Source organism: Schistocerca piceifrons, chromosome X, assembly GCF_021461385.2.
Source record: "Schistocerca piceifrons isolate TAMUIC-IGC-003096 chromosome X, iqSchPice1.1, whole genome shotgun sequence".
NCBI lineage: Eukaryota > Metazoa > Arthropoda > Insecta > Orthoptera > Acrididae > Schistocerca > Schistocerca piceifrons.
Window position 1 is genome coordinate 593,666,625 of NC_060149.1, and position 14,805 is coordinate 593,681,429.

The window sequence follows — 14,805 nt, forward strand, 5'->3', positions numbered from 1 at the left end:
TATAACAGTCAGTATATGAATTGTACTTAAAATTAACTGCTTGGCTGCATGTATTCAGTCATTACAGCCATCTTTCATTCTCCTCTTCTTTCCATATTTTGCTATGAATAGTGCTTTCCTTACTGTAAATAAGATGCTGTTTTGTACAACTGTGGTTTTTAGGGCCTCTCTGCAAGCATCATAATACTTACTTTGTTTCACAGTGCCAATCATTGAAAGAGAATCCTGCAAGACACAGGATTTAATGTAGTTGTTCTCTATGAATTATATTACTTTGCTTGTGTGTGGATTACCATGTAAATGTAATACTGAGGAGCAAAGTTACATAAAAAATCTTACATCAGATGAACCAAAAAATCATTGATAGCTAAATGAAATATTTCAGAGAATTTGATGTAAGTTGCAACTGACATTCTTAAGAGAGATGTAGTTAATCTAGGCTCAGTAATTTTTCTGTCTTATTTACATGTGGCAGTCATTTATTTGGACGATAATGAAGATACATGAATTGCACTTCCACAGGTACAATTATCACAGTCAGTGACTCAGCATTGTAGCTGAAGTACATAAAAAGTTATTGCTAATAGTATTATTTTGTTGATGGTAACAATAATGATTGTCGTAACTTTGTGGCCAATGAGTATCTCAAATTCTAAAATGCATTACATAATTACTTACTTTATTACATACTTTATGGCACATTATTTAGGAGAAAATAGACATTTGATGCAAAATGATGACATTTAGACACACAGCCTTCTCTTACTCTATACAACTCAATAAAATTTTTGTTATGCAGAACTGTGCGTGAATCCCAACAGCTTTGGTATTATGCACCAAGTAAATAACAATTTGTAGTCACAATTTTTAAAATGTATGTTGTTAATTACACTGATATGAGTGCATTATTCAAGCATTGCAAAAATATTTGGCAAAGCACTATTAGCTGCACATTTCAGAAAAATTGCATTTGGATTATATGTCACGCTTTCTCAATTAAAGAGAAGGATGTAAACATAAAAAAAATGTTAAATAATTCAGTCCTTACATAATACTGTTCTTTGTTGTTTATGTTGTCAGACATAGCTGGATACACTGTTACATTCTTCATGGAATCAAGTATGATATTTGGCTTACCCTATGCAATGTCTTCACAATTATAGTGGAGTACCTCTTATCGTAACTACTCAGTTCAGTATTATCTACAAACGATTAATGCACGCTACAAATGATTCAGTTTACTTTGCAACTGTATGTAGAGAGATACTATTATTAATATTGATGTTACTTCTCTCAAAATGGTAATTGCACCTCATCTCAAGCATTTTGTACTTCATACCTACATTAGCAACTATGTGCTAAATTGTTCAGAGGACAAGCATGCTGTTTTTAAATTTGCCTACAATTTTCCATGTAGCAGTAATATTGAATTGTGAGTGTACATCACATGTGGAGGAACATCATTATTTTAACAACTATATTCAAAGTACTTTGGATACAGATGTAAAAAGTAGTGTTATCCATTAATATGGCCATAGCATCTAGAAAATTTTCTTTCTCTAATAAGTACAACGTTTAACCATTATATGTTACATGTACAGCCTGCAAGAAAGCAAATGCCAATGCCAGGAATGATGATCCTGTGAGATCACCAATGGCAGTCAGAAACGGTATAGCAGAATTATCTGGGTCACTTTTCCATCTCCACATAATATGCACGAACAAGTGAGCCAAATATAACAGCAGCATGACCTGAAAAATACAGAAATTCTTTATAAATCATGAAAAGGACTTTATGTTAGACAAAAATACAATTTACTCTAAAAAAATGTATTTCCTGTTCCAAGGGCATTAGAAGTTATATCATCAGCAGTGTCAGACTATAATAGTTGTGATTCTTTACATCTCTACAAACAAATACTTAATTCATTCACCTTTTCGGCTCAAATCTGTATCATCATCTGCAAATTTAGTGATTGCTTTCATGTAAATGGCTGTTTCATTTAGTGAAGCGGGAAACAGAACTCTTATGAGAAACTTCTGTTTCTCAACGGGTTAAGAGTATGGTGGTAGTTGTAGAGGGGCATTACTATTCTAAAGCTCAAAAAAGCTGTTATACTATGCAGTTCTACTTCTCATTCATAAACTTTTTTCTACTTCAGATTGCTGACAACCATGTTTTGGATTGAAGACGTAAAATTTCTCAATGTGTCAGTCCTTCTTAATAACAGTTTCTCTGGTTTATGATTAATAATTATCACTATTCTCAGCTATGAATGAATGAGGCAAAATCTTGTTGGAGCCTTTATGAAATGTACAGCCATCTTAAAATATTCTACAACCTTCACAGTGTAAGTTTATTAGTTGTTTTTTGACACAGTTTGTAGTTATACATTGTTAAGTGTTAGCAATGATTGTAAAAGGAAATGGAGGCTAATCGCAAGGGGTATAACTGAAAGTGGCTACAATGGAACAGATTTCAATAATTTATATTGCAACACCTTGAGAACTAACAAATTTTTTCATCTTCAAAAAGTAACTATACAGCATTACAGTAATAATTATTCACTTGTGGACTTTGAAAATAAAATGTTTTCTGTTCTTAGAGCAGCATTTATGTGCAAAGGAGTATTGCATAAAATGTCAATATTCCAAAGCAGTTTGCTATTACTGAAGCACTATTTTTAAGACAGCTCAGTGGTAGCACATGTAGGTGTATTTATTGTTACAAATAATTCTCATGGCTTTGCACCCGTTGTGAGTATTTCAGTTTCATTCTCCTTTGGCAGTTACAATGTTAACTCAACTGACTGCCTTTATCATATGCCTGCACAAGGCTGAGAAACTCAGTTTCAGACCTTCCCTCATCTGAGAAAATCTGAGGTAGCCATTGGATGGAACTCAGGATCATCAAATCAGCAGTTAGCAATGCTAACCACAGTGCCTCAGGGTGGTCATTCTGTTGTTGAAACTTGTGTTAGTTTATGTGTTGATGGTTTCTCCAGAGAAACAAATCATTTTTCTGAGTGCCTCTATGTCCAGAACTCTTCTTCATACTGAGTGAGGTACCTCAATAGTAATGGCTATTGCCTCACTTTTGGAAGAAAATGAGTCCAGTCCCATTGAGCCACCCAGATTTAGGTTTCTCCTTAGTTCCCTAAATCACTTGAGGCAAATGTCAAGGTAGTTCCCTTAAAAAGGACACAGTTAGTTTACTTTCCCATACTTGTCAAGTCCAAGCTTGTACTTCCTCTCCAATGGATACATAATTTATAGATGTGAAGCTCTGACCTTTCTTCTTTTCATGCACTAGAATTTAGGACAGTTGTAGACAATTGTCAGATTAAACTAATGCTGGTAAGCAGTATATTTGAATTATCCACCTTTCATTATGACTGTTTTCTTGGATGAGTTTCTACCAGGTACAATAAAAAAAGCTGATGTAGAAAGAGTAAGTCTACAGTAAAAACAGCATAATTTGTAGATGCTAATATAACAACGGAAGTTTCAGGTTGTAATATCAACAATGTAAGGAAAAGACAGATTGCTTCACATAACCAAGCACACATGATCATCATCTCTGTTAGCTTGGTCCAGAATGCTGGTCCAGTCTGCTGGAGATAGAGGTCATGTGCATGAGGTGTGCTTGCTTGTGTGAAAGAATGTGTGTCATTTAATTGTACCTACCTGCAACTTAATATGTAATCTTTACAGTAAGTAGCAGTCTATCTTTTCCTTACACTGCAGATATAAATCTAAGTTATACACAGTGGTAGAACTGTCTACTAGTTGATAAGACAGAGAAATGTTTGGTATCATCATTCAAATAAACAGTTCTAGTGTAGGAGGAGGTGTTGAGATCATAAAGTACTTACTTGCAACAGACTGACAAATATGTAAGTGAGAGCAAATCTGTAGTCAATGGTGGTTTCACCGGCATGGAAGAAATCAGCTATAAATACAAAAATTGATTGTCCTATGACAGCCAGAAGTATCAACAGCCTTGCAGTGGCAGCATGTGGCACTGAGGAAAAGATACAAGGAATATAATAAACTATAAGTCATTCATCATTGCTTGGGCTATATTTATGGAGAAATAAGTATAATTACAAATGAAATATATCTACTATAGTGCTCTATTTGTTTGATTTGCCAATTTCATGAAGGTCATAACACATAAACATAGGAAATTTACTTAAATGTTGCATGTGTAGTTCATAATGGCATTAGTCCTACTTCATCTGAAATGTATGTAAAAATGCATTACACAATAAGATCTGCAGACAGGTAAGAAAAGAATTTGCTATGCCAATGCGAGTAAACAGTGTTTACAAAATGTCAAAATGAAATTCAAGGCCTATAAATCCAGTCTCATAAAAGCTACAACTTTGGTTTAAAATCAACACAATGCAATTTCTCAAACCCTTGGCAGCTGAAAGAGAAAGAGCAATTGAAAGTAAACTGAATACAAGCAAAATGTATAACCAGTCATATGAAGCACCTGCAAAAATAATCTGTAATTATCAACAGTTTGTGGGATAGAAAGCAGTATTAGCATTAATGGAAAGTGACTAAGAGTACATGGTAAAAAATAAAGCTAAGATCAGAAGAGAGAGGGCTTGGCACAACTTAAAGTGTGGATGTGTAACTGTTTCTCAGCATTTTCATCTTCCAAGTTACATATAGTTAGCAATTCTTTAACAATATGGTTTGCATTCTGTGATATCATACCCACTGAGAATTTAATTGATAAGAAAAAGCTGTTGTTTTGGATATATTATCCAAAAGCTCAAAAACATTCAAAATCTCAATAGAATAAGTGCAAGTGTGTGTCACTAAAATGCAGTTGTTGCTCAAATGTACTGTGCTCCTAAAATGGCACGACTAATGACCTCAGCAGTTGAGTCCCATAGTGTTCAGAGCCATTTGAACCTAAAATGGCACAAAACAACTAGGATTTATTTTATGAGCATAACATAGAGCCATAGGAGAAATGACTTACATGGCATGATTTACAACTAGAAAATCACCCATCAAATACTTGAAAATGGCCAAAGTCCGAAATTGTACAATCGTACATGGAAATGAGTGTTTGGCATCATTGGCCGGGAGGCCCCTTAGAGGGCAGGTCCGGCTGCCTTGGTGCAGGATGGGGATGAAATGATGATGAACACAACACAACACCCAGTCCCTGAGTGGAGAAAATCCCCGACCCAGCTGGGAATCGAACCCGGGCCCCTTAGGATGGCAGTCCATCACACTGACCATTCAGCTATCGGGGCAGACACAGTCGTACATGAAATCAAGAGAATGGCAGCTGAAGGTATCATGAAATCTTGCAAAAAAAGTGTTGACTACGTAGTGTGTGTTTTGCACAGAGTACGAGTCATGTGGTAGCAGGATGGTTTAGCTATGCATGACTAATTAAATTTAATTGCAAATGCTAAATTTCATTTCTCAGCCCAATTTTCTTAATGAAACATCATCTATTCAGTTCAAAGCAGTTACTGTTGGGAAACCAAGTTATTTATGGAGATTATCAGTATCTTAAGTTGTGAGGGCATACACTTGCCAGGTGGCTAACCATGTGCATATCTACAGTACCTCTCTGTCACTAAGTAATTAAACTGTTACATGACCAATTTGCACAGCCTGGTTAGATCTGTGGTATTCCACTACTAGTCTGAGCTGTGGAGTACTTCAGCCCTGAAGCTGAATTTCTGCACATGATGTGAGCACTGTATGGGCCATCATACATTCTGGTAGATGCATGTTTCTCATAGCATTATTTTATGGCTGGGTGAGGGTATTATTTCAGGAGGTATAAAGCCTTCTGCAGTATTATGGGTAAGATCAAACATTTGGTAATATGCAGTGCCAGGGTCTTTTTCTTGCTTCCAGGGTTGAAGGCATCCTACTGGTGTAGCATCTGTCCTGGCTAGAGATTGCATGGCTAGCTCTTGGTCTCACAGTCATCTCCCACCAGACGATGTGTCATCAGCTTCCACATGTTCCTCTGTGTGGCTGGTGGCATGTCATCCACATTTTCCTAACACAGACACACCATGTGGCTTGGAGAATGTGGTATTTTACCCACTGTGAATGTAAACAAGAACTGTGGCACTGTCCTGTTCATAGATTAGCCACAGTTTAGCATGGATGGTGATTCCAGCTGTTTGTTGGTGAAACATGCCTGTGAGACATGTACTGTGGATAGAGTCTAATGTGATGGTGCTGATGTTCTCATCTGTGGTGGAATCATGTTAATAGCACATACATCAGTGCATGTGTTTTCTAGGAGAATATGGCAGCTACAGTCTACAGAGGTGACATTCTGGAATGGTATGTGCACTTTATTACAGGTATAGGATTTACCTGATGTATGATAATGCTTGTTGGATGAGTACCTGAAACAAGAGAGTGTCAATCATCTTAAGTAACCATCTTGCTCTCTGGACGTATGTCTATGTGAGCACATATGGGATGCTCAAGGCAAAAGTTCTGGTGACCTAACACTGGCATGATGGACTGTTGCTGACCTCCAGTGGTCAGTAGCCCCTGTGCTAACATACTGTATGTCACTGTCAGAGGATGTCAGAGGGATGCCACACATAGTAAGTGCCAGATACCAATATCACTATATCACGTGTCAGAACGTCGCAAGGGCCCATTTTGGAGTATGTATCATTGGCATGTCTTACATTACTTCACAGATCTGAAAGATTTCTTAATTTATAGACCCAAGTGTAGTTTTCTACTGAGTGGCTTTCCAGGCACTGTTTTTGGCGAGCTCAGGTCTTACTTTTATTCAGCTGCTTTACAATTTATGTAGTTCCTCTTTCTTCTTTAGTATTTTCATATTTATTTCTCTTAATGTTTTGTGAACCATCTGTAACATCTATTTTCTCCCTTTCCTTCTCTTCAATTTGTTTTAGTCATAATTATTGCCTTTTGCTTGTTTCTTTACAATAATTCATTAATTGTGCCCATATATGTGCTCACAGTTTGGTAGTATTCAATTTGTTTGTTGTTGCATTCATTATTAATATTCTAATATCTGACTTTTGCATTTATCTTAGTAAATCTTTTGTTCAATGCAACCTGCATCCCCACATAAACATGTGCACAAAATAAATATTAATTACTAAGTAAAACTTTCTTTCATAGAAGCCTTCTATACATTATGCTTGGAAGTCCTCACATATGTAGTAGTTGTAGGTTAATTCAAGGTGGAGAGGGAAAGAAAGGAAAGGAAAGGGAGGGGATCATTGCTGTCAGCTGCATCAGGACATTATGTGTGATCAGCGCTGATGAGTGAAAATGTGTACTGGACTGGGATTCGAATGCAGGATCTCCTGCATACTAGGCAGGTGTGTTAACCACTGCATCATACAGGACACAGCATTATCACAACTGCACAGACTATCTCGGCATGCCTCACGGCCAATTCACTCTCCCACTGTGCACCACCTATCCGCAGCCCCTATCCATTTACTCCATGTTCGCTACTCTGAGAGTCCCACAGGAGGTGGGACATATTTGTGCATCTGCACTGAAGAAGGTGGATCCATTGTACAATTAGGTGTATCAATTGTATGAATGTGTGATGTCTGTTCTTACGCACATGTCCATAAGAACAGACACCCCACATTCAGATATAGTATTTTCTCATTGTCACCAGCAGTTTGTCCCACATTTGGTCCCATAAAGATACCTTCGCTTGCCTCTTCTTGCACAGCAGTGTACGAGATCATAAAACATTCAGTCAATAAGGAAACATTGATTCTGAATTAAGGACACCCAGGGTTGTAGTTGGGGAGGGTTGGGGGTCTATTAAATTGAGTTCATGTGCTCAGAAATTGTGAAAACATTCAAAAAAAGATATCTATAGGAGAGTGAAAATAATCCATAATCCACTCTTCTGATGATGTTACCAAGAACTGCAGTATCTTGTGCAAGAGTAAAAACTTGGTTGAATGAGCATTCTTCAAGAGATTAGGGATTTATACTTGTAAAGCCAAATAGACAAGAAATATGTTAAATGAGCAAATATGCTTACTGCATAATTAATGCATTCATCAATAATTTCGTAGTATGCTGGCTAATATACACTCTGATCATGACATATCTTACTGTAGCATATTTAACTACATGTAGCCCTTTTTTTCCTTCACTGAACTAGTCTTTATTAATAAATCATAAATAACATGCAACTCTTTGTCCTGTTCCAGATGCTTTCCTCAATACAACTTTTTCCACTCATGCATGTTTTTTGTGTTGATAGCAAAATTATTAACATGCTGCAAAATAGTTAAGAATAACAACAGTTATCCACCAAGTGTAGAATTTGTATCTTTGATTCCAGTCTATGATCACAAAAAATGTAGTTATGAGGCTATTGTTTCAGTCTGTTGTGAGCATCTTCAGATCTCTTTGAAACATATTTTAACATAATAAAGGCAGAGAGGCACTATCAAGAGATGTAAACAGAATTAGCAAGGCATAATTAAACAGAACTAATAAAATGATACAAAGTAAGCCACAGTGCTGGCAGAGTCATAATGTGAATGGCACTACTAGTGCTCTGCAAGCACTCTGGCCTAGTTAGCATCATATTATTAGTTCTGTTTGATGATGTCTAGCTAATTTTGTTTCTGTCTTTTGATGATGCCTCTCTGGCTTTATTATAGTAGGATATTCTTAAAATGGTGCTGCAGATGGTCACTACAGACTGAAATATATAGTCTGACAATTTTTGTTGTCATATACTGAAATAAAGGTGGAAAATTCTATGACTATTAGCATTTACAGACAAAAATTGATGTATTGAGAAATTTTACTGAGGTCCTATATGAGTTCCTGTTTTTGTTAATGCAAGCACCTAGTCCACATTATGTGCTAGCTAATGTCTGTTGTAACTGTATTCTCCATTCAATTGCTCAAATGTAGATAAGATATGTTTTAAAGTAATAACTTACATCCTTTGAAAAGAGCTGACCATGGCCAAACCCATAATTTAGTATGTGGTGGAATAATTCCTTTGAGTGAAGTCTTATGTAGCATGGTGGAGATGCGACTAGCTTGTACAGACACAAGGTTGCCACCAATTCCATTAATTATTGGTTGAAACACAACAAAACCATTGAACATTTGGTAGACAGAATTCATGACAATACCACCAAACCTGAAAGATAGTGAAGGGAATATTTAGTCATTATTCTCAACACTGTATGAATCTAAATACTAACAAAATTATACCAAACTATTCCTTTGCTTATTACTTATTCATTACTCCCACAGCCCCCAGGGTAATGAAATAAAATCTTGCTTATTACACATAGGAAAACCATTATGAGCAATTCTTACAATAAGAGTTTGACAACTTGTCACTGAAGGATGAACATCACTATGTGTCTGTTCTGTAATTTCAGTTTGAAAATAACAATTTTAGAGTGCCATCTGTACTGTTGTCTAAATTGTATGAATGTTACCATGACAACATAAGAGAGAAACTGTTACTGGTTGATCATATTCAGATAGTGTGACAGTTATTTATTCATTTATATTCCTGTACAGGTTGGCAACAGTTATTGTTATTGTTCATGATGATGATGAATAATCATTATTTCAATGAAACATTTTATAATCTGCCTTTGTGGTATTACAGCTACTGTAGTCACCTCATACTTGGAACTTACCCACTGATGAGAAGAGCACCAAGTACTGGAACCCATCCAGAATACAGAACTGGCTTTGTGTACTTGTTACGGTACACAACGTATATCCATACTGGCAGCAACACTAAGTAAAATCCAACTACAGTAGCAGATACCCAGGGACTGACATCTGAAAATGGACACACAAAGAAAGAGATTACTGATTAGTAGTTGAAACTAAGTTAACTTATGGCGAATCATAATACAGTGTTTATTTTATGTTAACAATATAGGAAAAGATAGATTGCTACTTACCATAAAAGTGACATACTGAGTTGCAGACAGGCATAATTCAAACACACTTACACATAAGCTTTTGGCCACAACATTCATCATAAAAAGAGAAACAAACACCATTCATTCACACAAGCAAGCACGCCTCATGCACACATGGCTGCCAATTCTGGTAGCTTGGGCAGAAAACTGCTGGAGCTGGCTGTCATGTGTGCATGAGGTGTACTTGCTTGTGTGAATGAATTGTGTCTCTCTCTTCTCTCTCTCTTTTCCTGATGAAGGCTGTGGCTGAAAGCTTATGTGTAAGTGTCTTAATTGTGCCCTTCTGCAACATAGCATGTTACCTTAATGGTAAGTAGCAATCTATCTTGTGCTATATTATTATTTGGTTACACAAATTTCAGTGTTCGGGTCCAATGAGGAGATAATCACAATTTTGAATACAATAGGAAGTAGTAGTTCAATCACAAGTGAAGTATGATAAATTACCAGGTAATTCTTAACTTTTGTGTGTGTATTCATTTTCTTTCACCAGAATTTTCATAGTAATTTGTAGACTATAGAGCAGAAATTTATCCTTACAATAAAAGCATCTTTGTCATTCCGATAACTATCAACTTTTACAGTAGTCCTCATTGTCTTCTGTTTGAAGATTAATCATTTTTAACCTCAGTTTTGTGTTTGGTAATTCTCTGACATTGCATTCTCTCTTATGAAACTGATATTTGAAATTACTGGATATTTACACCAAATATATTACATATATAATATATATTTCATTATTTATTTTCAAAATGTATTCTCAACAGCATTACAGTACAATTAGCACTGATGTTTCTTTTGACAATATTAGTGAAACATGTCTGGTACAAATATAAATTGTAAATTTCAATTACTACACAAGAGAAAATAGCATAAACCCAGTGAATTATTATTATTATTTCTTTACTTTCTCAGACGTTAAGTCTGGTTAAAAATGGAAAGTGACGCGGACCTTGATCAAGCGTCACTTCCTTTTAACTGTACGGTATATGTTATATTGCATTTAGGAACTTTCGGGTAATTGAACATGTATCAATAATTACAGATTTCTGTAGTTGCATATATAAGTTTGGATGTAACTGTGTTACATTGATGTACTGGTGGATATTGTGTGGTATGACTCCTGTAGTTGATAGTATAATTGGTATAATGTCAACTTTATCCTGAAGCCACATGTCCTTGACTTCCTCAGCCAGTCGGATGTATTTTTCAATTTTTTCTCCCGTTTTCTTTTGTATATTTGTTGCATTGGGTATGGATATTTCGATTAGTTGTGTTAATTTCTTCTTTTTATTGGTGAGTATGATGTCAGGTTTGTTATGTGGTGTTGTTTTATCTGTTATAATGGTTCTGCTCCAGTATAATTTGTATTCATCATCCTCCAGTACATTTTGTGGTGCATACTTGTATGTGGGAACGTGTTTTTTTATTAGTTTATATTGTATGGTAAGTTGTTGGTGAATTATTTTTGCTACATTGTCATGTCTTCTGGGTATTCTGTATTTGCTAATACTGTACATCCGCTTGTGATGTGATCTACTGTTTCTATTTGTTGTTTGCAAAGTCTGCATTTATCTGTTGTGGTATTGGGATCTTTAATAATATGCTTGCTGTAATATCTGGTGTTTATTGTTTGATCCTGTATTGCAATCATGAATCCTTCTGTCTCACTGTATATATCGCCTTTTCTTAGCCATGTGTTGGATGCGTCTTGATCGATGTGTGGCTGTGTTAGATGATACGGGTGCTTGCCATGTAGTATTTTCTTTTTCCAATTTACTTTCTTCGTATCTGTTGATGTTATGTGATCTAAAGGGTTGTAGAAGTAGTTATGAAGTTGCAGTGGTGTAGCTGATGTATTTATATGAGTGATTGCTTTGTGTATTTTGCTAGTTTCTGCTCGTTCTAGAAAGAATTTTCTTAAATTGTCTACCTGTCCATTATGTAGGTTTTTTATGTCGATGAATCCCCTTCCTCCTTCCTTTCTGCTTAATGTGAATCTTTCTGTTGCTGAATGTATGCGATGTATTCTATATTTGTGGCATTGTGATCGTGTAAGTGTATTGAGTGCTTCTAGGTCTGTTTTACTCCATTTCACTACTCCAAATGAGTAGGTCAATATTGGTATAGCATAGGTATTTACAGCTTTTGTCTTGTTTCTTGCTGTCAATTCTGTTTTCAGTATTTTTGTTAGTCTTTGTCTATATTTTTCTTTTAGTTCTTCTTTAATATTTGTACTATCTATTCCTATTTTATGTCTGTATCCTAGATATTTATAGGCATCTGTTTTTTCCATCGCTTCTATGCAGTCGCTGTGGTTATCCAATACGTAATCTTCTTGTTTAGTGTGTTTTCCATTGACTATGCTATTTATCTTACATTTGTCTGTTCCAAAAGCCATATTTATATCATTGCTGAATACTTCTGTTATCTTTAGTAATTGGTTGAGTTGTTGATTTGTTGCTGCCAGCAGTTTTAGATCATCCATGTATAGCAAATGTGTGATTTTGTGTGGGTATGTTCCAGTAATATTGTATCCATAATTTGTATTATTTAGCCTGTTGGATAGTGGGTTCAGAGCAAGGCAGAACCAGAAAGGACTTAATGAGTCTCCTTGGTATATTCCACGCTTAATCTGTATTGGCTGTGATGTGATATTATTTGAATTTGTTTGGATATTAAGTGTGGTTTTCTAATTTTTCATTACTATGTTTAGGAACTGTATCAATTTAGGATCTACTTTGTATATTTCCAATATTTGTAGTAACCATGAGTGGGGTACACTATCAAAAGCTTTTTGGTAATCAATGTATGTGTAGTGTAGCAACCTTTGTTTAGTTTTAGCTTGATATGTCACCTCTGCATCTATTATCAGTTGCTCTTTACACCCTCGTGCTCCTTTGCAACAGCCTTTTTGTTCTTCATTTATAATTTTGTTCTGTGTTGTATGTGTCATTAATTTCTGTGTAATGACTGAAGTTAATATTTTGTATATTGTTGGTAGGCATGTTATGGGGCAATATTTAGCTGGGTTTGCTGTGTCTGCTCGATCTTTAGGTTTCAGATAAGTTATTCCATGTGTAAGTGTATCAGGGAATGTGTATGGGTCTGCAATGTAACTGTTAAATAATTTGCTTGTGTCTGTATATGTGTGGATGGATATGTGTGTGTGTGCGCGAGTGTATACCCGTCCTTTTTTCCTCCAAGGTAAGTCTTTCCGCTCGCGGGATTAGAATGACTCCTTACCCTCTCCCTTAAAACCCACATCCTTTCGTCTTTCACTCTCCTTCCCTCTTTCCTGATGAGGCAATAGTTTGTTGCGAAAGCTTGAATTTTGTGTGTATGTTTGTGTTTGTTTGTGTGTCTATCGACCTGCCAGCGCTTTCGTTTGGTAAGTCACATCATCTTTGTTTTTAGATATGTTAAATAATTTAGTTAGATGTGAATGTGTTGAGGTGAACTTCTTTAGCCAGAAATTTCCTATTTTATCTTTTCCAGGGGCTTTCCAATTGTGAGTAGAATTAATTGCTTGGGTGACTTCATGTTGCAAAATTATCACTTCAGGCATTTGTGGTATCATCTTGTATGTGTCTGTTTCTGCTTGTATCCACCGTGCATGCCTGTTATGTTGTACCAGGTTTGACCATGTTGCTCCAGAAGTGTTCCATGTCTGTTATGTTTGGTGGATTGTCTATTTTAATATGTGTGTTATCTATTGTCTGGTAAAATCTCTTTTGGTTTGTGTTGAATGTTTGGATTTGTTTCCTTCTATTTTCACTTTTTTTGTATCTTCTAAGTCGTTTGGCCAATGCTTGTAATTTCTGCTTCTTTTCATCTAATTGCTCTATCGCTTCTTGTTGTGTGATTTTACCTAACCTTTTTCTTTTTTTTCTGACATTTCATTTCTTATAAATTGTGTTAGCTGTCCAATGTCTTTTCTCAGGTTTTCTATTCTGATCTGTAGCCTGTGTTGCCACGCTGGTTTTGTGCGTTTCTTCTGTGTGTTGGTTGGTTCTGATCTCTGCCTAGTGTGTATATTTAGTGTAGTGAGTGCTCCTATATAAACAAGTAGTTGTAACTCTTCCATAGTTGTGTTTTCATTTATTTTGTTGTGTATGATTGTGTTGATAGTTTTTATTGTTGTTTTGACTTGTGGGTTATTTGGCGGTCTATGCAAGATTGGTCTAATGTCTGTATTTGTGTCTTTGTATTCTATATATGTCAGCTGAAATTTTTCTTCTATATCTAACATGTGAGTCACTTCGTGTTCTATTTGTGCTTGTTCTGGTGGCTGTCTTAAGATTTCGTTTTCCTCTGATTGTTTAATTGATGCATGTTGTTCTTTGTTTGTTTGCTCTGGGATGTTTGAGTCCATTACTGTATTTTCTTCTTCTTATGATTGCACATTATTTTGTTCCAGTATTTGTTGTACTTGTTGTTTGATGTTTTCTAATTCTGACTGGGGTATCCTGTTATTTTTGATTATTACACGGATCTGATCAGCTAGTCATTGTTCTGTTAAAAATTTTAATTCTGGATATCTGGTAATAAATGTTGTGTATACTTGTGATCTGTACCCAGTTGTGTTGGTTCCTAGGTTTGTTGCTTGGTAATAACAGAACATGAGGTGTCGATTAACTTCATCTGACCATCTCATCCTCTGTCTTTGTTTTCCTTCTAGGGTGGTTGCAGGAAGCATATCCTGCAAAACACCTCTATTTGGATTTAAATCATTTTCCAGTTGGCTAACAGTGTCGTTACCATTGTGGGCAGGCATAGGGTTCAAGCGTCATCCCCGACCATGACGGCGCTT

General features: G+C 35.9%; 1 protein-coding gene across 3 annotated transcripts in view; it reads right to left on the reverse strand.

The window, feature by feature from the left end:
• Window positions 1–474: 474 nt before the first annotated feature.
• Window positions 475–14,805, reverse strand: part of LOC124721843 (solute carrier family 41 member 2-like) — a 1,040,492-nt gene continuing 1,026,161 nt past the window's right edge. For all 3 annotated transcript variants that reach the window (XM_047246973.1, XM_047246974.1, XM_047246972.1), the window contains 4 exons: window positions 9,699–9,846; window positions 8,979–9,184; window positions 3,876–4,024; window positions 475–1,752 (listed from right to left, as the gene is read on the reverse strand). In XM_047246973.1, the coding sequence (XP_047102929.1) occupies window positions 1,576–1,752; window positions 3,876–4,024; window positions 8,979–9,184; window positions 9,699–9,846 (680 nt within the window). In that variant the 3' untranslated portion in view covers window positions 475–1,575. The remainder of the gene's footprint in view (window positions 1,753–3,875; window positions 4,025–8,978; window positions 9,185–9,698; window positions 9,847–14,805) is intronic.